This window comes from Opisthocomus hoazin, chromosome 4 (genome assembly GCF_030867145.1).
Source record: "Opisthocomus hoazin isolate bOpiHoa1 chromosome 4, bOpiHoa1.hap1, whole genome shotgun sequence".
Classification (NCBI taxonomy): Eukaryota; Metazoa; Chordata; class Aves; order Opisthocomiformes; family Opisthocomidae; genus Opisthocomus; species Opisthocomus hoazin.
The window spans coordinates 54,839,624-54,867,096 of record NC_134417.1 but is presented as its reverse complement, the minus strand read 5'-3'; the positions used below and the strand labels follow the sequence as shown (position 1 = coordinate 54,867,096).

The 27,473-nt window shown below is 42.6% G+C and overlaps 1 protein-coding gene across 1 annotated transcript; it reads left to right on the top strand.

The window, feature by feature from the left end:
- Positions 1 to 27,119, top strand: GALNT15 (polypeptide N-acetylgalactosaminyltransferase 15). The gene is made up of 10 exons (XM_075419066.1): positions 1 to 1,085; positions 6,448 to 6,614; positions 7,324 to 7,528; positions 15,886 to 16,053; positions 16,641 to 16,758; positions 17,546 to 17,740; positions 21,446 to 21,577; positions 22,654 to 22,755; positions 23,586 to 23,726; positions 24,655 to 27,119. Exons 1-10 carry the CDS (start codon positions 541 to 543, stop codon positions 24,799 to 24,801), a joined length of 1,920 nt encoding a protein of 639 aa, XP_075275181.1. The 5' UTR covers positions 1 to 540; the 3' UTR covers positions 24,802 to 27,119.
- The last annotated feature ends 354 nt before the right edge of the window (positions 27,120 to 27,473 follow it).

Sequence of the window (27,473 nt, the reverse complement as noted above, 5' to 3'; positions counted from 1 at the left end):
CGTAGTTATGTGTGAAACAAAGTCAGGGACTGACTAGTTCTCATCTGTTGATCAGTTAACTTGAAGCCTCAGAGCGGGGGAGAGCTGTCAGATCTGCTTCCAGAGATAAGGCGCTTCAGTCCAGGCAGCAACTCGAAACTTTGAAGAAGCAGGAACTACTCTGAGAGGAAACTATAAGAAACGGGATTTCTTTTTACTTAGAATTTAAAAAGGAAAACATCAAAACTTTCGTTGCTCTTTTCATCAGCTAAATCTGCGCTTCCTAACCAAGCTAGGACTCTGTATGATAAAGGATCTATTTATCTCACTGGATCCATGCTACCTTTTACTACAGTAAGTGCAATATTAGTAGGAGTTTTGTATTTTGTCTGTGAATAGAGAGGAAAGCATGAAACAGCATCACTGAAACGCGAGGGGAGCAAAAAAATCCTCTTGGCAGATAGTGAAAACCAGGGCTTTGCTGCAACCCGAGGACCGGAGCCTGAGAAAGATCCAAGTGATATTTAACATGACCATCTGTATCGTTTTGCCACCAACAGCATGTTCTTGAGGAAGAAGTGCAGGTATGGATCACGTAAGCTGCAGTTTCTCTTGCTGCTGCTGACGCTGGGCTTTTTGCTACTGATGGTTACAACGCTGAATCCGCCGCCCGGCAACCAGAGCAAGGAAGGGACTTTCCAGCCCGTGGAGTTCAGCCCCCGGGAAGGGTATCAGGTGGACTTTGCGGAGACCCGAGAGATGCTGGAGACCCAGGAGGAGAGCCAGCAGTACTACCCCTCGGACGGGCTGCCGCCTTTCATCTCCCTGCGGGAGGACGAGCTGATCGCGGCCGTCGTGTCGCCCGCCGGCCGAAGGAACCACAGCAAGGCCAGGAAGGGCTACCGGGTGGTGAAGCAGCCGAGCAGGCGGCCGGAGGCGAGGGCCGGGGGGGACCCCGAGTCGCAGCTCCCGTCCCTTCCTGCGCGGGCTGGGGCAGGGGCTGCCGCGGGGCAGCGGCCGCCCGGCCTGGAGAGCCACGGCTTTGACGAGGCGCTCAGCGAGCGGATCGCTCTGCGCAGGGAGCTGCCCGAGGTACGGCACCCGTTGTAAGTAGCACACCCTACTTCATCTCTGGGAGGAAACTTTCTCCTCTTCCCCTTCGCCCTCGCCCGCCCGTGAACCTCTCCTCTAAACCCCGCGTCTTTCCCGCCGAGCTCTCCCCTCCGCTTCGGGGTAACGCTTTTCCCCGCGCCCTGTGAGGAGCACGCACCGCCCCCCCCGCCCCGCTCCTCAGAGCCGGGTACCCTCCCACCCTCCCTCCGGCGGCACCGCGACGGAGCCAGCGGAGGCGGCTGGGGGGGGGACTACGAGGCAGCTGTGGCTTTCTGGGGGCGCCGGGTCAGAAGGGGAGGCCGAGCAAGCGCACCGCGACCCGGCCGACGGCTTCGGTCACCGGCGGCTCCCGCACCCGCGGCCGGGCCCCGGCACCCAGCGGCACCGCCGCGGCGCCCTGCGGGCGGGCGGCAGCGCCCCCTGCCGGCGGAAGGGGCGGGGCGCCCCCCACCGCAGCATGTGCGGTGCTGGGGCAGGGGCGTGCGGCTGCTGCGGGGACCCCGCGGGACGCCCCCCCCCCCCCCCCCCCGGTTGTCGGTCCGTCTGTCCGCCCGCCTGCTGGGGCTGCGATGGCAGCTCCGCGCTGGGTGCTGAGGGCGTGCGGGGTTCTCCAGCGGGAAACGCAGCTACCGCGCTCGGCCCGGCCCCGGCCCCGCTCTGCGGCGGGGGGACGAGCAGCTGCGTGAGGAGGGGTCAGGGTAGAGGGAGGCGAGCGGCCGCCCCTCGGCTTCGCGCCGGTACGGCTCGCTCCAAGGCCCTGGCCACCTGCTCGCGGTGGGGCTCTGCCAGGGCGGTGGGGTCCCTGGGCTCCAAGGCCCTGGCCATCTGCCTGTGGTGGGGCTCTGCCAGGGCGGTGGGGTCGCTGGGCTGACGGGGCGATGGAGGAGTCCGGAGATGGGCTTTCAGCTCTCGTAGTGTAACGAGTGATCCGACAGACGCTGAAAGGAAGCTCCTGGGAGGAGGGAGGGAAGGTGGAGATCGGTGTGTCCAACCACTTCTGCCCGCACCCCTGTAGCGACCGCAGCGGGGCTGTAAGGCCACGTCGAACAAGTGTTGCGTGCAAAGCCCCGCGTTCACGTGCAAAGCCCCAGGTGTTGTGTTTGACGCCAGCGGCTGCAGCCCCCCGGAGGGGCCGTTCCTCACACTTCTCAACAAGGGGCTGAGGTGAATCAGTGCTCCCCTGCCTGGGGGAGAAGGAAAGGGATGGGCATCTTTTTTTTCTTGCCTTCTGTAACAAAAGCTATTGTAGCTTTCCCCTAGGACATGGTGGAAAGATACGGCAGAAAGCATTTTAAATAAGACACAAAATGTATATAATAATTTTTTTAGTGGTCATTTTCGCATGTTTTAAGACAGCTGGTGGCTTTAAGGGGACAATGTTAAGGGAAGAGAAACGAAGCAGTGTTTTCTATATTTGTGGACTAGGTTCAGTGTTAATTTGGATAATTCCATTGAATAATGGAATGCTAATATTATTTCAGTTATGTTTCACCATGCTTCACTGGCAGCTCTTTGACTTACGTAATGTTCAAAGGCAGAGTGATGACCCTGGTTTACTGCCTGTGATGTCAGCCAAAAAGCAGTTTTATTTTGGCAGCTGAAGGGCCACCCCACAAGAGACAGGTTTAGTTAATACTAATGTCTTTTACGATTTAGGCCATGGTCTCAGAGCTCTTGGATGGGTTTTCTTGTCTGACTAGTTACAGCCTAAACAGCGATCAACAGCACAGCTTGTGGAGCCCAGATTGAAACCACAGACCTGAGCATCTGAGGCTTCGCAGTTGTTCAGGTCTAAATCCAGATCATAAACCAGCAGCAGAGGTCTACCTCTAAGCCAGTCCTGTCCTTTATGGCACAACACACAAACCACAATGATACTTTTCAGGCATAATTTATTCTAGGGGCCTAGCTCACAACTATGTCAGTCCAGTTTTATAGCAGTGTAAAATGGGAGCAAACCAGTAATGAATCCGGTTGTCTATTACTCTGTTCTGTTTGAATCATGTTATTCCTAGTAATGTCATTGTTATTTAATTAGAGATGACTGAACAAGTTAGAGGCATTTCAATGAGTTAGCTCCATGGTCTCAGTCTCTCTCCTTTCGCTTGAAATTAGATGGCAAATGCTTCACACCAGAAGCTGTGCCTGCTAATTGTGAAGCATTTCCAGACACTGTAAAATAAGGCAGGCCAAACTTCACACTTGCGTCCTTCATGTTTGCCCTTAAATCAGAGCGTAAGATGTAAGGTAGATGCCATGAGATATACTTAGCTGCTGCTCCTTAGAAATTCACATAAAGAGGTCTGTTGTGCTTGGCACTGTAGCAACAGCAGCGTAGCTACAGTTTCATCTTATGTGAAGAGTACAGAGCTCTGCTGGAAATAAAGCAGAGCCTGGGGGCTGTGCTCTGCCCCGACAGCCCAGGATCCAGCTTCCTCACCTGGAAAGCGATACTTTAGACCTCTCTCACCTGACCCCAGCTTCTAACACAACCCACATCTCTTTGCCTTTCCGGGTGAATGTTTTAGGCTACTTTTCTGAAAGCAGATGCATAAAACAGTCTCTTCCAGCACTACTGCTGATCCCACAGTAAAACATACCCCAACAGATGAATCAGGTACCTTGGGTTTGCCCCATTTGCTTTGAGTACCGGTTTTGAAACAGCCAGGGTCTTGCGGTGAAAAGGCCTTATAACTTGTCCAGTTGTACTAGGACGTTGTGGCTTCGTCCCTCAGAGGGCTTTCTGATGCTATCGGTTTGTCCAGCTGCCGTTGACACCCTCCTGGGACGGTGGACCCAGATCAAGCCTGCTGTTGTGACTTTTATGACGGGGGTTCTGCCTGAAAAAAGATCTGTTTTCCTTGCTTGGGCTTGGGTGTCAAACATATCCAGGCAAACAGAAACTCACAAGCTGTCTGAAAAGGTTTTAAGTTTCACTACAGAAGCATAGCTTCTACTGGAGTGCTGTTGGGAGCTGAATCTCAATGAGACATTTTCCTGAAGGTGGGTGGGAGTCCCCGTTGGCAGTGCCTTTGCCGTGGCAGCATCGCTCTCCCGTTCATTGCTACTTGTGACAATTCATTATTTTTCACAAATAGGATTAAATCACTATGTCTCATATCAGTCACAGCCCTGACTTTTTGAAATGCCAATTTATGATGGACAGTCTATGAAACTGCTCCAAATTACAGGGAAGGTATTTCTGCATACAAGTACCCTTTTGCATTTTTCTGAAGATTAGATATCTATATTGCAAGTCTCTGCCAGTCTCCATGGCAACTAAACACTCGCCACCTAGGTTATGTATTCAAGTACAGTTATTTTCAATTCTCTTCCAATTAAGATTCCACAACAGCCTTATTTTCTTGCTATAACCACAGTACTAGCAGCAAGGCATTGTAGTATTATGGTGCAAAATGTAGGTGCTTATAGCTGTACTGAATGTTCCTGGTTGGAAGCTGCCTGGTAGTAAAAGGACTGTGTCAGATCTTCACTTCTCTTAATTACCTCTAGATTCTTCTGCCTGAAAATACAAACACCGCCAAGTCGTGAGAGTGTCCTTTTCTCCATCCTGCTGAAAATGGAAATAATCATCCCATGTGAAATTGTGAAATAACAGTATTGTTGATTACAGAAAATCAGTAAACCAAGGACAACATAGATTCCTTACAATGTACAAATCATCGAGAAAATTTGCCTCTCTGTACAAAAAGATACTAATGTGAAATATTATAAACTAGAATAAATTATTACAATTGTGCTCATTTTGAATTTATATTCACAGAATGGTATCCGTAGTATTCATGTATTTGTATTTGTTATTAAATCATTCAGACTATGGATTCTTTTAAATGATAAGTAGCTTTGTGTCTGGATAGTGTCTAGCATCATAGAGCCTTGGCCCATGAATAGAAGCACTAAGTAAAATGGAAATAAACATAGCAATATTAAAAAGATATCCCTTACATGAGCTTCTGCTGAGTATCTAATTGTTTAACAGCCACTGCAAAATCTGTATGATGATTTGGTTGGCAATACAAAAATGCTGAAATAACAATGGGCCACATTCAGCCAGTTCTGTAATTCCTTGAAGTTCTTGCTGCTAGAGATCAAATGAGTTAGGAAACTAAGACACTGCTACTCAGGAAATGAAAATATTTTAAAATGTGTTTTCTAATGTAAAAAAAGCAGATGTATAGGCACAGTCTTTACATCTCCACGACTGGCATGTAAGGCCTTTTCTGGAAAATATGCATCCTTATGCCAGCGTAGTGTGTCGCGACTCTCTGAACCAAGACTGGTACATCAGAAAACACTTTTTGTCGTGAATGTGATTTGTAGATCCTTTACTTACATTTATGAAACAGCCATTGTTTGAGGAGGGTTTATAGTTATCATATACAGTTTCTGTGAGGATGAATAGGAAGTGGTTTTCATTCTTAAATGTTTGAGTTGTCAAAGCAATATCTAATTCACCGTCATTTTGATGGAAGTTGTTTCAATGTCATAGGTGAAATCTTGGCCCCATGGAAACCTGAGGAGCCATGGGTCCCAGCTGGCTCTCTGAAGCATCTCTAGGAAAGCCACACAGTGACCCATGTAGCCAGGTGTCTTGCAATAGATTGTGTCAGTACCTGGAGTGGTAAAGTAAGTAGCAGAAAATGGCATAGAGACAGTGTACCCAGCTGGGAGCCTCATTCATCAGTGATTGGTTTTCACTGGGAAAAGCAACCTGTACAAACTTTATAGGGAAAATATATTTACTTTCTTAAATGTGTCTGTATTTTTTTTCATTGCCCATGTAAGGATCCATTTCTTTCCTGTACAGGACTGAGATGTTGGCTTCATTCACTAGGATCCTGGTCAGACAGTCCACAGGTATACTGACCTGTTGTGCAGATGAGTTATTGTACTTGTTAGTCTTAAAGGTACTGCATTTCAGTTTGCTCTTGTCTCTGTTACTTGAGAAAATGTGGAAGTTGGTGGAGGCTGACTGACCTGTTTTATCCTCCTCTCTGCTTTGTCTAATTGTCTTATCAGTTTTTTTTTTACCTTCTGAACCGATTCTGTTTGAGCTCTGTGTTGTGAGGCAGCCAGAACAGAAAAAAGTATCTCAGAACACAGCAAAACTTTCCTCTTTTTCTGTTTTAATTTTTATAGTGTCATTACCATATTTTCACTTTGTATTCCAGTCTTGGACACCTTAATACTTCCTTTTCTTCATTAGAAGTGAGCTGAGATCTTAAACTGCTTTCCGTCTCTGAAGGTTTAGGTGTAGCTTACAACTTTGCTCTGAGAAAAAAGTAGCCAGTTGTACCGGTGTTTCCAGTGTCTCCCTCGTTTGATCCCATGCAGGTGCCTACGGCAAGAATATGACTCCAGTCTGCCTAGTGCTAGTGTCATCATCTGTTTCCATGACGAAGCCTGGTCTACTCTGCTGAGAACCCTGCACAGCATTATGGACACAGCCCCAAAGGCCTCCCTCAAGGATATTATCCTAGTCGATGATCTCAGCCAGCAAGGTAGTCCCCATTTCTCTGTATGTGAGCTCTTTCTTCCAAAGCTTCAGGGAAGAAATTGTCCTCCTCCAAGAAGTGCGTGAGGAGAGCAGAAAGCAAAGAGGACCTTCAGGAAGAGAGCTAAGCAGAGCCCTGCGCTGGCTGCCAAGTTTCACTCTTCCATCCCTAGAATTCAGCTTAGCCTTTCAACTTTGAAATATGTTTCTTTTTTCCCCATCATTTCCAATCACTCTGAACATTCTTACTTTAAAATAAGATCACAGTATGCAAATCTTAGCCCTCCCACTGGACCAGATCTGCTGTAATAATTTCCAGACTCTGACTTTGGCTGAAGCATGGACTGGAAAACTCCACATTGCTAAAGTAATCCAAAGCGCTTGGGAAAGCCAGACACCTGTAGAATCTCACTCTGATCTGCGCCTTTTATGAGATGATGAGAGCATCCACGTTTTGCTGAAAACGGGAGAGAAGGCTATTAAGTTTCCCACAGGAATAGCTTACACCTAGTGAATCTCAGTTTCCATTAGTCTCTACTTCTCTTTGACATTATGCTGCTGTGGGAATATTTGGAACATGGCCTACTTGGCCGTGTAAAACACATGCCCCCAAAACATTTTGCCTGCAAGAAGCAGCATCTCCTACTACCTGTTGCTTTTCTATAACAGTTTGAATCAAAGCTAAAATATTTCAGTAACCGTTCTATTTCTGACAGGGCCCCTGAAGACAGCTCTGAGTGAATACATCTCTAAGCTGGACGGTGTGAAACTCATCCGGAGCAACAAGAGGCTTGGAGTCATCCGAGGTCGGATGCTGGGAGCTGCACGGGCAACCGGGGACGTGCTCGTTTTCATGGATTCACACTGCGAGTGTCAGAAGGGCTGGCTGGAACCCCTCCTAGCTAGGCTGTCCAGCAACCGGTAAATATCCGCATGACCTCTGAGCTCACTGCATCTACTAATTTATGCTGAAAGAGATGTACTTGGAAAGATCTGGATATTTTCTTTTGTCCTCTCTTTGCTACTTTCTTCCTTCTGATCACACTGCTTTTATTTCCTACCTTACCACCACCTGCATCACTGATATGTGGGAAGCAGGATAGGTCACACAGCTGATAACCCTCACTTCACACACAGTATCACTGAACTGTCAGAGTTTGTATCCAGGTAGAGCTATAAGAAGGCCTCCTGGTGGTCTGAATGAGAAGGTTTGCAGCCTCAAGCTGTTTGGAAGTTGGCAAACATCCACCAGAGAAACTACTGCAAGACTCCATGATTTTTACTTTTTAGCTGCTTCAGTCATGAAGCCAAGGATAAAATGTTTTGTCCTCCATACCAGTGTCACCTGCACTGTCTCTGTTCCACAGAAAAAAAAAAAAAAAAAAAAAAAGAATTTCTGGGCAGCCTAGACAGTTCTAGCTAATCACAGGTACTTTCACTGACACCAAACTGACAGAGTAAGATACAGATTTATATTTTCCGAGTCATTCATGTTTAGGTTGGTGCTTGGGCCTGCTTTGTAATGTATAGCTGAGCACATCTGTGCAGTCCCCAAGTCCTTCAAAGAGATTAAATCACTGAAAATGTTTCAAGAATTACATGGCGATAAATCCTTTGTTAAAGGGACTTTTCTGAAAGAAAAATTTGTACATTAACTTGTCTATCATTACCCATAAGCCACTTGGGAAAAAAGGAATAATTTCTTGAGGGGGTAATAGAAAAAATACATCTTTAAAACTCTTACCAGACTGTTAAATAGGCATACTAAAGACCTTCAAAGGCTGTTTCCAGGCACTGGAACAAGCTGTTTTTGTGACTGATTATGTCTGCTTATTCGAGAATTAATTTGAGTTTTTGGAAATGGTTACATCATTTGGATGAAAACATTAAAAATACTGCAAGCAAGAGTAATGCTGCCCTAGAATGTCAGAATTATTCTTTTCTAAAAGGTCCTCCTTGGAAAAGCAGATTATTTTTGTCAGCTGACTTATTAGATAGTTTATTATTAATACACTTCATGATTCTTCTGTCTTCAGCTATGGTCTCTTGTTGATGTTCATGCAAAATTCCTGTCTGTATCAACATGCCAATCCTTATTCAAGGTTGTTTTGCTGAAATTGAACGAGTTACAAAAAGTCTCAAGAGGAGAGCTATAGCGAAGGGGGAATTACAGTGTCAAGAGAGAAGTTAGGACCCTACCACAACTGTAGTGATTCACTGTCAAAAATTATCCCTGCTAGGGGAATGCAAAGCCACCAAGCCTAGTATACTTCTGAGATTTATGTAGCACTGTCACCAGGGGATGAGAAAGGGATTCTCTTCTCCTGTAGGGCTCCTACACTTACTCATTCCTCCAGGTGAGCAGAATTTGACACGGAGTGAGCTAATGGCTAAGTGGATCCATGGAGCAAAGGTAGAAGGATGTTTGGATAACAGTATGGTCTAAGCCATCCCTTTCTGTGTGCTGTGTCAGTCTCTGTGTCTGACCCTGGAAGCTTTGTCACTGCTAGTGTGGAGAACTTGTGCCATCCTCCAGTGCACAGGGGAGACATGCTCTAAGGCATCTGGCAGTCACTTTCCCTCACTATCCTTCTTCTCCCAGCTGAAGAATGGTGATAATAACACTGGCCTGATAAGGAAGTTAATTCATTATTTTTCCCAAATTGCTTGTAATGCTTGCATGGACATCACTATGGATATGTAAAGCATTAGCATGGTCAACTTGGCTTCATTTAGCAGTTGAGGAGCTGTTAAATTGAATCATGTGCACTTCCTGAGACTACCCAAATGAGTAAAGCACAGCGAAGAAAAGATTACAGTGACTGGTGAAATATCCATCATTCCTCTTCCTAATGTACCAGTCACGCTGTAACTCATGCACTTTTGCTGGAGAGACAGGATGGGAAAACACTTAATCACCTAGAGTGAGTGAGTTGTTTGCTGGCAAGGAAAAATGCAGTCTTTCCAAAGCTCAAACCTTTGCAGGAGCTCAGCAGAGCTGGAGGGAGATTTTGTGAAAACTGTGATTAAGCCTAATTTTCTAGACTCCTGATCAGATCTACTACTGTGACCTGTCTTAGAGCGATGCTGAGAGATCCTTGCCCAAACTGAGACCTCACTGCGAGTTGCACGTACTCACTAAAAGGAAGATACCCCCAGGTCTGCTTAGCCTGTGGTAATGTCAAACAGGACAAACATGAGAAAAATTATCCCAATTTTACAGGTATGGAAATATTTGACAGATATTTGACTTGCTGTGGATGATGACATTTCATCTCCCTACATGATGGTTTTATTCACTAACTCAGTCAAAATTTTTTTCCCAAAAAGCACAGAGTCTTTCTAAAATCATTACATGTGCATTTATGGGCACCTTGATTGGGACTAGTTTTGTGAACCATGCCTAACAAATTGACGGGGAAGCTGTGCATCAGCTTGGTGTATCGCCTAGAGAATGGTTCAGCATTTTGCAAAGCGTCCCTTGACATCTTGATTATTCAAGGATGAATACCATAGGCACCTGGACAACATTAGAAAACTAGATGAGATGCCCCACAGATCATTTTATTTGACAACTGTTTGTGTTCCAGGATAATTCCAGGTGAGTAGCATGGTGCATAGTAATGCACCTGTGTAATTATTACAGTCATCTTTTTAGGGGTTTGCCTTTTCCAGGAGACTGCAGGAGATAGCTGCTATTTTGTATTCAGTCCAAAGGCAGTGAAAGGCAGAGGGGTCATATAATGAACTGTGCCATGAAGCCTTTAAAAGGTTGTTCCTTTAATCTAAAAACAGGGATCATCATGCTGAAGGAGGATGACTTTTTTAAAAAACATCCAAAATGTGGCTCCTGAGAATACTGCATGAAAGCAAACTGAGCCTTGATTATATCCTTGACAGGAATTTCACCTCTAAAAAAGGCATGGGCACCATAACTGTGGCAGAGGGGTGGCTTGCAAAGGGGTAGCTTGTGCTTAGGACCTCTTCCCTGCTCCTCATTGCAAGGGCTGTTTCACTCTGTGCTGGTGCACTGCCTATACCACAGCTCAGGCATTATGTTAGGAAACAGAACCCTGTGATACTATTAAAAGAAGCCTATCTAATTTCTAAAATTCAAAGTGCCTGTACTTAGCGCTGTGATTCTAGGTCACTAGTCTTTAATGAAAATGCTGTTAAAGAGAATAAGAAATGAACACAGCAGTGGAAAGGTATCTCATCCACTGTTCGCTCCCATTCAGGAGTGAATGGGACCCTCTGCTTGTAGATACAGGAATAGAAACAGAGTTCTGCTGTCCAGAAAATTTGTGTGGTTCTAGTTTTATGGTAATACACTAGAGAGAAGGGAAATATTTTGCATCAAAGTTGAACAGTTTCTTCAGCTCTTTTCATCTGATTCTCCACTTCTCAGTGGCCCATACACCAGCTTTTTGAGCTACCAAATACATAAGCCATCTATTTTCTACCTTCTCACAGGCTCAGGGAAGCATGAAGTTATCCGTCCAGAGCCCACACAACCCCAGCATCTGTGCATGCATTTCCATGCTGCTCTCCTTGTTTTGAAGACTTTCCATACCCTTGACATAGAACAGCCTGCTTCCTGGGACTTGTCTTTTTGCCTGATCCTTTCATATCCTCCATTTGTCAATAACACTCATTTCAAATTCAGTAAATTAATGTTCTGCATTTACATGGTGTGTTATGTGAAGATACACTATCTCTTTACAGTCTTTCACAGTTGGATCAGGATCAGCAGGTGACCTATTTTAAAGATGTTGAGGTAAAGAAACTGAAGACAAGAGTCTAAAGCCAAAAGCAAATATTACTGACAAAAGTAGGAGCAGTGAGGATTTAGGCATGATTCATGCCACTGTGCCCTGACTGTCCAGTGTAAAAAGGTATTTATTGATTGCTTCTATGGATTTTGGTATCCCACATACAGATTTCAATATTTTTACAAAAAAGACAGGTTCACAAGTTTTTTTTTAATAATCCTTGTAGCACTCTACCTAGCAGAGCTTTGAAGTATATATTTAGTGCTTAGCGTAGGTGTAGTCCATCAGTTCAAGGAGACTGTTCATATGCCCTAAGTTAGTCTGGAGTTGGTCTGTAAGGCAGTGTTTAAGTTATCCTTTATACCATAGCTTTACCATTCCTGATCACTGTGTTTTATCTTTTTATTAACCCTATCTAATTTCAAATGTTTTTCATTACTATTTCCCGGAAGACTTCCAGCAAGGTGCTTTCAGTGAAAATGCAGCAGGCTGTGGAACCAGCTTGGGTTCTCAGTTACTTACTGAAGTTTTGACTACGTGCAGAGCCAGAGAACTTGGACTGCCTGGATTTCCTAGCTATGTAGTTTTTGCAGGGAATGATCCACTCTGAAATTGGTTGAGTAAAATACATCACTTTCATGTTTGGGTTTTTTTTGTTCCTCCTTATTTAAAGAGAGATTTAAACAGATTAAAGTCTGTTCCCTTCCCAGCCAAAGAAAGTATAAATCAACAAAAAACACTTTCAAAAACGAGTGTGTCTAAAACTTCAAAACAGATGTCTTAATTAAATCTTCCTCTCCTCATGTTACTTATTCTAAAAATAGAAAAGAACATAATGTCCGTGGTGACTGTAAAGGGTCATGGGAAGACATTTCGTTCACAATTGTATTTGGTTGAGAAATCCCAAACCAGGAAACTGTCCTTGTTTGGGTTGCTCTTTTTCATGCAGTTGTGACCTTTTGTAGTTCATGTGTGTTCCAAGCATTTGAAATATTCACAGATTAGTCAAATGGTTCAAAGCCTTGCTGCCAGTTGTTTGAATTTCCTGTTTTTTCCTTTCCTTGGATTCCACAGAATAAAATTAGCAGTAGTTTGCCAGCGTGTCTTTTGTTTCAAAGTGCTGAGAAGCTGCTGACTGTCTGCCAGTTACCCAGTTAAAAACCAAAAGAATAGGTATGAACATCTTCCAACTTTCAATGAACTTCTGCTGCAAATTTGCATTTAGAACCACACAAACATGAAACCGTCATCGAGTATGCAGCAAACAGATCTTTTATAAAAAAGCATTAATATCAAAAGATAGGTAAAGCACTGCTTGATTAAGACTAAAACTGGACGTTGACCAGTTTTCACACAAGACGAAGTTACTGGATTCCTCTACTTCAGATCAGAAGGACACTCGCAATTTTTAAAGCTGTGTCCCAATATTTAAAGGTGTGTTTCTGTTGGTTTCAGCAGAGCTACGCCAGTTTGTACTAGGTGAAGATCTAGCATTACGCTTACAGACATACTCTTGCAAACTGTTAACACTGGCATTCTGAAAAAGCTACCAGAGTAATAGCTCTCAAGCACAGTTATCAGTTTGTACTGTATAATTTTGTCGGAAAGGAGATTAGATTTTTTTTTGTTCTGGTTTATTGTTGAATTTAGCCAGGGTAGAATGTGACCTACCCGGTGAGTTATTTTCAGCTGTCTTAAACACTGTAATTTCCTATGTCGTAATTTGCAGATAGTTTGGATAATTGCTCAGTCTCCAAACCATCAGAATCTGTTACATCTCTGCAGGAATTTTTCTTTAATGGCATTGAAAAATCAATGCCCAATAACAAGCAAAGCAAAAGCATGCATTAAAAATACAGGATTATTTCGACACAAACTACTACTGTGGTGGTACTCTTATGATCAATTGCACTGATGCTAGAAGCATCACTGGAGTTTGAAGTTTTATAGTGGCTACAAATTTAAGGTGGGTCCAGAAAGAGGAACAGGTTTTAAATGGCTGAAATGATATGAAAATGTAGGACAGTCTGAAATGTCTGGATCATCTGATCCAGAATATATCTAAGCGTAACTGAGTATCTGCATTGTCTCTGTCTGAACTATCCTGGATATGCTCAAGTGATCTAGTCTTCATGGTCAAAGTTTTTTGAATGGTTTAGTCTGCAATGCCTCCTCTGGCTTCCACTCAAATACGCCCTCCTAATATTTCTCCTAATATTAGTTCCTCAGTCCTGTCTGGATGAGGATGGATAAGCAAGTAGCAATTGCCAGCATGCATTTCAGCAAGTAGCAACAAACTGAGGTGAGAAGTGTACAACTCCGACTACACACCTAACCAGACAGTTGTCAGAGATACTCGTACACTGGAGAATGCAGCAGGCTGTAGAAATTACAATTACAGTGACTTTTCATTTTTTGAAGTTCAGTCATATAAAATCCCTTTTAACTTGTTAGATGGATTTTTCTCAGCATATCAAAGAAAAAACATGTGCTTGTGTGTCTGTGAGGACACTACCTTTTAGTAACTTCTAGAAGCAGTTAGTTTCCTTTTTGTGCTGTTAGTGAGTAAAGGTTAAACACAGCTTTCAGTACAAAGGCTCCTGCTGTCTTGAGTTTGAGGTGGTTGCTCCTGACTTGGATACAACACTGTATCACAGGGGTATCATCAAGAGAATCAGGGGATGATATCAGCTTCATTATTTTTAGTATCATTTCTTTCCACTTCTTCTTGGGTCCTGTGGGAGAATAACAGCAAATGACTGCCTTAATGTATATGCCTACAGATGTTGCATGAGACCATAAAATTTTCTCATCTATTTATAAACCCAGTGCTTGTTTCTAAGAGTGCCTATTATTACATATTGCAAAGGCTGGTTTTACACCTGAACAGAGAAATACAATCAATTCTGTATTTTAAATCTTTCTGAGTTTAGCTCATCATAGGGCAGTCTGCTCTAATTAGAAAACAATGGACTGAGTCATTTTAACATTATCTTCTGCATAGTTCACCTTCATACAGTTCTCTGACAGTCAGTAGTCTCTGTTTCTCCAAGGGCTTCAGAAATTCTCAACAGGAAATGACAACTGTGATAAAACAAACTTCAGACTTTCCCCCCACCCTGATACTGAAAAACCATTACTCTAGTGATTGTAAAGGCAGAGAAGATATGTCAAGATTACATTAACATCACCCAGAGCTGCCATCTTCCTCAGCTGGTTCTAGTCTCTGCCATGGAAAAGTGCAAAGGACTTACTGCGTTGGAGACTTCTGAGATGTCCTTTCTTCATGACACGGGGATGGTTTAAGTGTATTTCTCTCAAGAGTGATCTCTGACCAACATACAAATCTTTAAAAGAGGAGATAACGCCTTCTACTTTTTGCCCCAGAACTGACCATTTCTTTTCTCTCTCTCAGTTTTAACAGGAAGTTATTTTCTAGGGAAAGAACTACTCGAGAATAATTTCCTATGTGGATACTCTTACTCTAGAACCAGAGTATTTTTTTCCAGTGTACTTTAATCCCTAGTAAATGTTCCTGATTTTTTATCCAGAGGAACTTCTGTCTATAGGGAAGCCCTTACACTGAGACCAGAGGCTATCCTTTTTGATTAACAGAAAATAAATGGATCATGTTGTTCTTCAACACTTTTTTTTCCTGCAGTCCCTAATACCATTGTATTTATACTCTGAAAATTTCCAAATGGGATATGTCATTGACCTGGAAACAAGGAACGCTGGTTGCTCTTCTGAACTACCAGTTAATTCCAAGATGATGTACAAGCAAACTGTGAAATACTGTGACATGTTTGCCATGGGGAAATGTCTAATACCTCTTCTCAGACTAATACAAATTTAACTCAAGTTAGAAATGAATTAGAGGATTGCTGCTTACGGTGCAATGGCTCTGTTCTGGCTCTTAAAAGTAGATTCCACACTGTGACAGTGCATTTTCAAGATAATTTTAAGCTTGTAATAAAATACAAACATAAACTGGTTTATGAACTCAGTGATAAATGTTTTTGCAAAACAACAAGCAGAACAAAATAAGGATAAGTGCACTCTTTGTTGGCCTGAAGTGACAAACTCATGAAGTGTGTGGAACAGCTACAGGAAAATCAAAGCATGGTAAAGTGTATGAGGCCAAAAATCATCTTTATCAAAAGATACTTTGTATCCATGCAGAGCGTAAAACATCAGAGCTTGGGGCCTCTGTGTGGAATAGCTTTATAAGAGTTCTGATGGTTAACTCATAGCAAAATCCTGAATATCTTTGACAATACAAGGTACAGGTTATCAATAAATTATTGATCTTTAGCTTCCTCACTGCAGGCTCAGTATTCCCATGCACTGACCACCTGAGCGTCTATCCGCAGGGAAAATATGGGCACTCAGCATCTAGAGGAGTGCTCATGCTTGACAGCATCAAAGAGAACCTCTGTTTACTAACAGAATAGTGAACTTAATTTGTGCTTTGGCTTTGAAAATAAATGATACTGTCTTTTTCAGAAACAGTGTCGTCTCCCCTGTCATAGATGTCATAGACTGGAAGACTTTTCAGTACTATCATTCTGTGAGCCTGCATCGAGGTGTTTTTGATTGGAAACTAGATTTTCATTGGGAACCACTGCCAGAGCATGAAGAGAAGGTACGACAGTCTCCCATCAGCCCTATCAGGTAACAGTCCATCAGCCAATATGCCTCTGCTCAGCTCGGCAGCAAAACTGTACAGTTTGGGTCAGCTTTCAGCTAACGGAAGAGAGACGTGGTTACTTGCATGTGCTCAGTTAACGTTTTTTGAAGGGATAAGTTTCTGGCTTACACTGAGTTTGTTTGGCCTTCTAACTAGATTGCAGTCATACTTTCAACATGACAAATATTTTCCACACATTGACACAACTAGTATACAGCCTGAGCAGACAAAGGTGATAGGGAAAGTAAAAGATGGATCATACAGAGTTAAAAGAGATGTCTTAATCATTATCAGTTTGTCTGTTGTTTCGGGTGTACATGTAAGTAACGTTTCCCACTGTTCTGAGCCTTATTTAAGAATTCAGGTCTTGTCTCCCATCCCCAAGCAAATCCTGGAATTCTGTTCCAGTTGTTCTTTCTTTTGGTTGGATAATTAATTCATTAAAGCTTATATGGAGTAGTGTTTGATCATTTTCTAATGCTATCCCTATGGAAATGGTGGTATTTTCATCCTTCACAAAATTCCCTATTCAAAACTGAAGGTGTTCACTTTCAAATTGTTTTCTACACAGGAGTCCAGTGGTAGCTGGTGCAGTGGTGGCCGTGGATCGACATTACTTCCAAAACACTGGAGCTTATGATTCTGACATGACCACATGGGGAGCAGAAAATCTCGAGCTATCTATAAGGGTAAGAACCTTAATTAAACATCAAGCTGTGGTAACTATTGGGTTTTTAAGGAAGCTGAATAAAAAGGCAAGAAGCAGTTTATAAAAGCAGTTAAGTGCAGAAAATCTTGGGGTATGGAGAATACCACTTTACTCACAGAAATCTATCCCCATGCTCCGTGATTTGTCAGGACTATACAAGAACATGCAGCTGCTGTGAGTTAGGAGCATTATGTCAGGAGAAGGAAGTTTCCCTGGCTATCACTATCTGCCTGAGGACAGAGTCACTGGTTTCAGCAGCTTCTGAAAGCTGTCTCTTCTTTTTTGGCATGTAATGTGCACCAAAGGGAGAGTAGCTTTATTTCTTTGCCAACCTGTAGTTCTAATACCAAAATTCTTATATTAATTTTTTTTGCATTGATTCTTGCTGAATACAAAGAGTAACTGATACTAAAAAGCAATGAAACTAGCAGACACAAAGGGTATAGAGTCTTTAATGTCCCAGACAAAAGAAGATGTGCCCCTAGGTCACTTCACTACACTGCACTGTTTTGTGTACAGAAAAACCTAAAAGCATATAAATAGCCATACTGGGTCAAATCAGAGGTCTGTCTTGCCCAGTGTCTTCTCTGAGTCTTTGTGTCTGTGGGGAAGTGTATGAAGAAGCACTTAATAATGCTCTAGCTGTTTCCAGAAATGTGCAGATTAAGATTTCCTGAGGCAGAATCTATAGTACAGGAGCTTCTCCTTTTTAGGTAAAGGTAATCTAAATAAGGTAATCTCTTTTTGTGCTTTGACCTGTGTTTCAGACCTGGCTTTGTGGTGGCTCTGTAGAAATTATTCCATGCTCCCGAGTTGGACATGTCTATCGAAATCACTTTCCCCGTGCTTTCTCCTATGAAGAGGCCATTGTGAGGAACAAAATCCGAATAGCAGAGACCTGGCTGGGCTCTTTGAAAGAGAACTTCTACAAGCATGACACAGTGGCTTTCTTAATCAGCAAGGTAAGGACATCTATAGTGGTTTGTTTCTGAGGGAAGGACGGCCTGTTGAGGTAGGTGAAGGGGGTGGAATAGGGGTGAGGGTGTCTGTGTGCGATCTAAAATTCAACATGCGTGGTGCTGGGGATAGTCTTTATGAAACCTTCCAATGGAAGAGCTGTCAGATCAGGAAGAAAAGAGAGAAACTCATGCCTAGGAGTTGTTTACTGAAGTTATCAAATCTCTTAGAGTATGACATCTTCTTCAAATGACTCCTTCAGCTTGCCTAACAAACTGTGATTTATTTTTCCGTCAATAGTACATGGAGGCTTGCAGTACATCTGAAGTGGAAGCTAATAGCACTGTGTGCTCAAAGGGCCCTGCTAGAAGATTCATTCTTTGTTACTGAATGTCTTCCTCATGTAATTCTTGAGGATGTTCAGTAATATTCAAGGGCATGTGGCAAACTGCGGTGACTCTCCTACTGGAAGGGAACACATCTGAGTGGTCTAGTGACTAAAAAGGTGGGTTTTTTTCCTGAACTGACAGGCGTGCAGGAGCAACTGTCTGTAACTGAGAAAGTCAGGTGTCAGCACAGCCACTATTTACAAGTTACGTTTTCATTAGAAGCATTGCACAGACAGCAGTCCAGCCTCCAGGGATTTGGATTCCCAGCAGCCTGTACGCTGAGACAGGCTCTCAGCCAGGTGTGTGGCATAGCCCTGGCATGTGGCCACACTTCAACCATCTACAGGCTACACACCATCCAACAACTACAGAACCGCCACGCCTGGGTTTAAGCCACTGTGTAATCCATTGCAAGTCAGGATCAGTCAAGGGACCACATATCCCATGTATTACAAATCAGTGGATGTTTGTTTGTTTGGAGTTGTGCAGCTGTGGTTATGCCATTAATGTTGTTAATGCTAAATTGCTAATAATGTGAAGTTGTTAATGTTGCTGCAGTTCTCAGTAATTCTCTGTCTCCAATATCTTTTCTTGTAACAATATCCTCTCCTACAAGGCAGTGGACAAACTTGTGAGCAGTTGTGAATGAAAACAAGTCATTCATCTTTTTGTTCATTTAACAATGCCGTGCTTTTAAGGACTAAAAACATTCTCCAGAAACAGCCAGAGCATGGGTACATGCTGTCAAAGTTTCCCATTCAGTTTTGCTCTTGCACTGCAGTCCTGTGTGCCTCAGTCACTGCTGTGCTGTCCAGATCCAGCAGGAGCTGCATCGTAGTGGAGAGAGGAAGAGGGCTGTGCGGCGGCGTGACTTCTCTCCTGTCACCGAGTCTGACCTCCTTACAGTCCACCAGTGGATCTGCCTGTCCAGGCAGCCTGCTGTGCTAATCCTAGAGCCTGAGACTGCCACGTTTTCTTTTATTCTCTGATTTTCACATTTTTTGAAAAAGTTTCTCCATCCTTGTCTGTGCTGTAGGTTTGAACTCCACTGGCCAGAAGTTCATCAATTGACTCACAAGGGTTACAGCCATGTAACTGAAAGGAGGACACTAGGCCAATCTTTTTAAGATGGGCAGTTAGGTCCTTAAATCATTTAATAATTTCCTGAAGGCCTTTCTTGTCAACTCAGAAACAATTTTCTTTACTAAAACCTACAGCCACCAATGATACGGTTTACTAGCTGTAAGCACCATGACCTTTTGCCTGAGAATTTATTCTAGTCAGAATACTTTTAGTACTTTCAAGTCTGATGCTCCTTCAAATGACCAATTCTACGATCTCTGTGCTCAGCATACCATAACATAAAAGGCCCTTTTCTCTGTTGCTTTCTTTCACAGCCAATATTTTCAGTATGTCAGTGCAGCGGGATGTTATTCAAACGACGTGAGCAAGTGCTGACATTATTGCCACTCGGCTGCGGGTGAGCCCTGCGGGGAATCACCGCGCTGAGGGGGCGAGAGAAGCAACCTATTGACCACTACAAAAGTCCCCTTGGGTGGGATGCCAACATTGCCCACAGCAGACATAACTCGTGACCCTCGCTTAGGTTGCTTCATAAGTCTTCTCGGTTTGTGGTCTGCACTGCACCTTGCACAGGATGCCTGTGGCGTGAGCGTTGATGCAGACGAATAAGGCTCTTCCCAGCTCTCCACTGTTTCAGCCACCGTCTCTTTTTCTCTTTTTCTTGTGTGGTTTGTTTATTTAATTTACAAGCACAGTTTCCTTTCAGGTTGGTTTACAGGGGTAATTACTTTGTTTACATTATTTACACCATTTATTCAGTGTGAAATGCAGACTGTAACTAGTATGACAAAATGAGATTTACTGCCATCGCCTTCTTCAGCCAAAGCAGATTCTCATGAGAAACAACTCTTTTTAGAGGAAACATTTTACTTCTCTATTTCCGTTTTCCAAGAAAACGTCTTGCGGATAGGTCTGTGTGGTGCTGAATTGCTGAACTTTGTTGTTATGTTTATTGAATCTAAGACTAATACTAAACTATGAAGTTCTCTTTAACGTATTGCAACTATTGAGCTTTGCCTGTGCGGCTTGCAGGAGCTGGCAAAGAGTGCCCCATGGCATGACTGATCCCTGCCTTTGGAAACTGATCCCTCTCCCTCGATCTCCAAGGCCCTTCATTTGTCAGTGTTCTCCAGGCATGTTGCGAAGTCTTTCTTTCTTTCTTATGGATGCAGAGAAATAGCTGGTCTGAGGAAAAGTTATTTACGGGCAATTTTTTTGCTTATGTTACCAATTTTAATTTCTGACATAGGAATCCAGACCAGTTTCCTGGAATTCAAAACTGCATTTTTAGAAAGTAGAAACATGAAGGGGGAGATCTACTGCTGGCAAGAAAGAGGAGAGAGACTCTTAAGGGTGGTGAGGTGTTTTTAGTATTTGGTCACTGACAGATTTAGAGAAGTGTTTTATGTGGTTTTGAAACACAGGGATTAGACACTTACCTGCTTAGAGGTTTTCAGAATGCTGTTAGCCATCTTCAGTGCTAAATACCCTCAAATATTCAGACTGTCAGTCCTTGGCAGTGCAAATGCCTTGCAGCAAGGATTGAAGGCACTGATCTTTTTCAGAATAGTGCTGCTAGCAGGAAGGGTGAGAGTTGAGATTGTGTGTATATAATTCAAGAAAAGACATAAATCATAGGAAATATTTTATGCCTTTATAGCCACAAAATACATTCACTTACTAGATTTAGTAACTGGCAGGTAATAATGTGATAGAGTATGTTTTGGGCTAAATGCTGTCATCGCTTACATCCTCTGATCACGGAGGACTGACAATAACTGGGGGATCTGGGCTGTTAAAGGCTAAGAAATTGAATTTTGATCAGCAGGGCAAATTCTATACGAAATGATAATCTAATACTATCCCACTGATTTCAGTGCAACAGCTATCAAACTTGGCCCTGACTTTTTTAATTAAAGAGATGACAAAGACTGACTTATCTTGCAATATAATAATTATTTTTAGAGGAAATAAATACTTATTTTTACAGTGTAGGCTGCTTCTGAAACATTTACTCCTGTCACAATTGCAGACTAAATGCTATTTTAGCACAAAGTTGGTTATAAGGTTATAGCTAGTCCTCCTCCTCTGTGTAGTCATGAAAAATATATGTCAATATCTATAACATGCAGGATAGAAGAGGTGGTAGAAATCATTCCTATGTTGTCATTTTCGTTTCTAGCATCTCTAACACAAATAGAGTAGTAACCTTGTTGCCCCTGTGCTTCCTCCGTGAAGGCAGAGAAGCCAGACTGCAGCGAGCGCCTTCAGCTACAGAAGAGACTGGGCTGTAGAAATTTCCAGTGGTTTATATCAAATGTGTACCCTGAACTCTCCCAACCTGAAGACACACCAAGATTCTCTGGCAAGGTAAGAGAAAACACACAATAAATAATGATGAGTGGTTTCTGCAATGTTCAAAGACCCTGAGATCGCTGCCATGTACGAAGTACTCAGTGAGCATACAGTAAGAGGCTCTTCCTGCTTTGAAACATTTATTGTCCAAACAGACAATGCCGCAAGGGTGGGAGGAGAAACAAAAGGACAGAGGAGACAAACAGCTAGTCCACATTCTCACATAAAGGTTGAAAGCCAGCCAGGAGCTGAACCCAGATTGTCTGACTCAGTTCAGTGTCACAGCTCAGAGGATCCTAACCTTAAGTTATTTAGGTGTCATTAGTAAAGGAAAAGAATTGTGTTGCCTCACACAGATGGCAGCCGCAACAGCAGCTGAGATACCTGTGTGCTGACCCATGTGTCTGAAGAGAAAAAAGCATTTCCTCAGTCCTGCACTTCCCCGAGGGCTGAGGTGGTAGCAACAGCAGTCCCTTGGCTGACTGTGTACAGGAGGCAATGTTTTATTTTAAAACACGTAAGTTGATTATCATTCATTAAAATGCAAATTTATTCCAGGCAGCCTTACTGGAAGGTATTTTCCCCCAACAAGGCAACAAGGTCCACTGATTAAGTCACACTCAGCTATCTGTAGCCAGAATTTAATGTGTCCTTTTACTATTTCGTCTGTTCTTTATTATCAAAGTTTTCTTGAGAAGAGTAAGAACTGAGTGTGGACAACAGGAATTGTCACGTTTTTTCTTCTGGAATATCTTGGGGTTTGCTGACTGTCCAGCTGAAGTGCATTTTTCCATTAGCATAAAAGTTTTGACAGATTTCTTTTAACTATCGTAACCGGTAAAACCAGAAGTGGGTATCTCTATCTTAAACAAAACTCAGTGGGTAACAGTGACCTTTGGTGAGACTCTGCCTTTTATACCAGAAAAGTTTGTAAGATCAATATGCAAGATCTAGTCTGAAAGAAATAAATATTGCCTGAATTATGAGCAAAAACAAATATCATAAAGGGATACAATCACAAAAAAAAAAGCTGAATGATATTTTGTTTGTATCTGATTGTGCTTTATTTCAGTATAAACCTTTACTTACAGCTTTACAATACTGGTGTTGGCTTCTGTGCAGATCACAGACCTGGAAGGGCCATTGCAGAAGGCTCTATCGAACTCTCTCCTTGCAGTGACAGCCTCACACAGGTACTGTATGTATGTAGGCACTGTGTCAGACCTAGGGAACCACCCAGAAGACAGTCACTCCAACATCTAAATGGCTGGGTTGACATTAGTGGAAATACTCATGTGTTCAAAATCAGGCATATGCTAAGGCAATGATGCCCACTCTTCTGCAGCTGAGTGTCATCTGAAAAATGGCCATGTTCCATGCATCACTGAGGCCACACACCCACTCTTTGCTCCAGCAGACATCATTAAGTGCATATTTGTTAGTATATTTGGTAGTGTCTGGAGAACAGAAAGCCTGGGAGTAAAAATATATATAACAATTCTAGAACAATGGGGATGGATTTCCCCATTAGTGCTAAACCTGCAGTGCAGTGCCTAAACTGCAAAGAGAGGAGGGAAATTCTTGTAGACTCCTCAGCTGGCATTAGACTAGCAAGTTCATGCATTAAGAGAAGCCAAACCAACGCAGATCAACTGCAGATATTTACTCTAAGTCCCAAGCAAGTTTTGCTGCTCGCACTGAGCTCAGGGTCTAACTCAATGCGTGCAGACACTGTCAGAAACGCCCTTCTGTTCAAATATTTGTTAAACTACAAAATTTTATTACAGGATGGATTTACTTTACACATAATTACAGTCCACAAAGCCTTTCCTTAGGTAAATATTTATGCCAGAATTAGCTAGCAGGGGCGATTGCTTTGCAGGGTCAAGGCTGTGGGGTCTCCATCACTCATGTTTGGGTTGCATCTTAACAAACATGTACAGGAAATTATGTTTTGAATTGGCATTTAAAAATTAATTGGGATGTCCTTCCATCATTGTTCAAACAAGCTTCCCTTTTCCAGCACTTTGAATATAACAGCATGAAGGAAATCCGGCTTGGTTCTGCTCCACTGTTTTGCTTTGATGTCAGACATGGGAAGGTTATCCCTCAAAACTGTACAAAGGAGACAGACGGCAGCCCCCAGCGCTGGGATGTCCAGGAGGTCAGTAGTGACTCTGCCATGAAGGGAGGGCAGCTGACAGTGGCTGTGGGTGACTGACAGGATTTGTGTGGGGGGAAGGGATGAGGTATTTGAAGGGCAAGTTTCACTTCTGTACCATTTTCACCCAGGAAATTTAGGATGCCTCTCACCCGTTTACACTGTCTATGTGAAATAAATTTGGTTTAAAAATACAGATTACAGGAATCCTACCTAAATTCATATGTCTTGGTTTTAACTGTTTGTCTTACTGGCCTTATTGCTATAGAATCAGAATCGGTGGTTGTGAAAATAGGAGCAGGGGAAATCTTTGCCCAGTTCTTTTGGACAGAGGAAGGGTCTGGGAATCCCAAACCTTGGAGCCCTTTGGGAGTAGGGGAAACTGTAACATTTCTCCTGCATTGTTAGAGAAGAGCAAACTTGCTATTAGAGAAATTTGGAATTGTTTGGTGGACTTTACCCAGCAGAGCCAGGAACTCGTCTTGTCTACAAGACTGAAAAATGTCCTGCTCTAGGACAGCCTGGGAAAATTGCAGTTACTGTAGTTGTAGGGACGCTGCAACCCTCTGGTGCAGTTCCTGCCGTAATTCTGAAAGGAAGCAGTGGTCCTTTTGAAATTTTGTGGCCTGTAGTACTGTAGTTGATGCTGATGACAAGCTGTACCCATAGGAAACAAGTAGTGATGGAAAAGAGATTTAGTGAATCCTGCACTTACCTGTCAGCTTCGAAAGAGATTACATATACTTACAGACCCTGGGCGCAAAGCTAAACCTAGTCCTTATGTTTAGAGCAATACTTAAAACATTTTGAACAACCAGTCATTACTGGTGATCTATCGTATGTAAAAAGTTTCAGAAACATGGTCTAGCTTTTATGGGAAATCTCTTATTTTTAATTTGTTCTTTCTTTCCCTTCTTCTCTCGTCTTGTAGAACGGAATGATTGTCCATGTCCTTTCTGGCAAATGCATAGAGGCAGCGAAGAGCGAAGACGAGAAGGACTTGTTTTTGTGTGTATGTAACAAGAATGCAAACCAGGTGTGGCAATTTGAACGTTCCCATGTGCTACGTCAGAGATGACTGACAGGTCTCTGTGGAGGTCAAGTCTCCAGAATTTAACCTTACTTCTGTCTGCGATTTAAGATATATTTCCTGCATGGACAAGAAAGACATTTGTGTTTGCTGTAGCATGCAAGGAAGTCAGGAAGGTCTCTCCTTTGAAAGCCTGGCTCGAATAGTTGCCACCAGATCCTGGTTTATTCAGCTCTAGCAAAAATTTGTATTTATTCTGTGAAGCAAGGAATAAAGACACTGTGAGCATCAATAGATTCTCAGCTCTGCTATTGCAGAAGACAGTGAAGTTTGCCCTTTGAAGGAAACCTGGAAAATTGGCTGCCAGACAGCTTGTCTTTAGCATATTCTGTGATTTCTGAGGATACAGGAAAATGAGTGTTTGTGAAACTTTTGTAAGATGAAGCCAGACAAACCAGGGTAAGAGTTTAGCCTTGTTTTACAGTGCACTCAACTCATATAAAACAAAGTAGGCTTTGTATTCATAAAAGTAGTAGATATTTTCACGTGTAATAGCTAAAATTTTGTTTTCCAGCTAGCCGGAGCTAAATTTCTACCCTTCATTAGATGGCACAGGGCATAAATTAGCACTTAATTAGGCACTAACTGCTGTAATTGACTTGGAAGACCAACAGTCCTCAGTGTTTGGCACACCCTTCCTTAAATCTTTCATCCACAGTCTAATTCAGATGAGAAAATGAGACGAAATTATTAACAACTATTTGCTAGCTTTAATGAAATTTAAGAACAGCTCTTCAGGAAACTTTTGAGGAATATGGAAGAACATTGAATTAGATTAGAGTAACAACTTCTTATTTTGAAATAAAAAGTATCAGTGGCATCCATTTGCTCTTATAAAGCTCTGGGATGAGCTCATTATTATTCCAGTGACAAAAGTGCTGGCTGAGAAGAGCAAATGAAGGAGAACGACAGGTTTCAACAGTGGCTACCTGAGAAAAAAATACTGATGCCTGGTTCCGCTTGCTTTCTGCCTCTTGCACTGAGTAAGTCTTGCACACTGTCAGTTTTAGCCAAGCAGATCTTTTTGATTCTTGATGTCGTGGTTCTCCAAGCTGATGCTCAAAAGACAGTAACATACCAAATTTTCTTAGCAGGCTTCTTCTGCAGAGCCCGCATGCCCGCTGACCTCCTGGCTTTCGCAGGTGAATGAGAGTTCTTGCCAGGTGAGAAGAATGGTCTCACACAGGATGCACGAGCAAAGCAAACGGCTACTGGTATTTTGTTAGGGCACTTTTGCTTTCGGAATTCAAACAAATAATGATGACGCTTTCCGAGAGCCTGCTTAGACAGAAAAACAAAGATTTGGGTTTTTTCCCACATCAGCACCACATCTGACTTGTACTAGAAATTGCTCATAGCCACATGTATTTATTAAAGGGAATGGACATCACTAATGAAACTTAATTTGTTATTGATATTTTTTGCAAGAGAGAGAAAATTGGTTTTTTTGTAAAATGTACAGAACATTGTTTGAACTTTAGACAAAGGAAGAAATAACAGAATATTCTGCTCAGAGCACTCCAGTCACCTGCTCTCAGTAAATCATAATAAATTGGTTTCAAGCATATGAAATTGGATACAACAGAAGATACAAGCAGCATTTTGTGTTGTGTTGTCCAAAACATTTCCCAGTGGAGTCTCTGTTTGCTTTGAGTGCTTACAGATTCTACACCATGTTCAGGCATTGCTCCAGTTACTGTAACTACCACTTACTCTTTCTTTGACAGCATCAGAATTGAATACCATTTGCTGTTGTGTCATTTAAATTTCCTGTGACATTCCTGAAAAGCTTCGACTTTCAGCTGAAAGGATGGTAGCGACACATTCCAGAACTCCAGGTGATCCCTTGTCATTGCCTAAATCTAGGGTGAGAAAAGAGAATTTCTAAAATTGCCTAAAAGCTGAGTGAAAAGCTGTTTTAATGACATGTGATTCCTTTACTTTAAATATAAGTGTGCCAGATTTTTAAATTATGTATTATTTATTGTATTGTGGACTCTACACTGGGAATATCATTCCTTCAGCATTTAGCTTAATCTTAAAAATATGTGTATACAAATATGATCATTGATCACAAGTGGGATTCATCACAAAGAAGAATGAAAATTTTTCTGGTTTAGAGAGGACAAGTTTGGAATAAAACTTATGAGATGTGGACATCCTCATCTTATATTGCTTTTTAACATACTGATAAAAACCTAGAAAACAAGGTTTGCTGTAGATATATGTACAATAGAAAAATGTTACATAATACCTCTGCCAACAATAAACTGAAAATGTGTGGTTCAGTACCATTTAAAAAATAATTGTTGTTATACTTGTTGCTTTTAGTAATAGGGTAACTGTGTGTTTGGTTCCCAGGGGAACTAAACTCCAGAGCACAGGCCAGAAAGGAGCTGCGGTGTGGTCCAGGATGCCTCTGTATGGGGACAGCCAGGGGACAAGGGTTGTGGGCCGCACTGTGGAGCACACTGCCCTATAATACACACATAACCTGTTACAGCAGAAAAAAAAAAAGGGAAAACACCTACCCCCCTGTTTTTCCTAGTTTCCTTCCTGTATGCCTTTTACATGGGTGGGTTGGTTGTACCAATGCTGTTTCCCCGTTGTGGTCTTTTACGCTTTGCCCCTGTTCTTGGCTCCATCAGCTAGACCCTGCT

Bases quoted from the DNA above. Each gene is read 5' to 3' on its own strand.
- GALNT15 (XM_075419066.1), top strand. From the start codon at position 541: ATGTTCTTGAGGAAGAAGTGCAGGTATGGATCACGTAAGCTGCAGTTT. The intron at 7,529-15,885 runs GTAAATATCCGC...TGTCTTTTTCAG, and splicing joins GCTAGGCTGTCCAGCAACCG to AAACAGTGTCGTCTCCCCTG. The intron at 16,759-17,545 runs GTAAGAACCTTA...CCTGTGTTTCAG, and splicing joins ATCTCGAGCTATCTATAAGG to ACCTGGCTTTGTGGTGGCTC.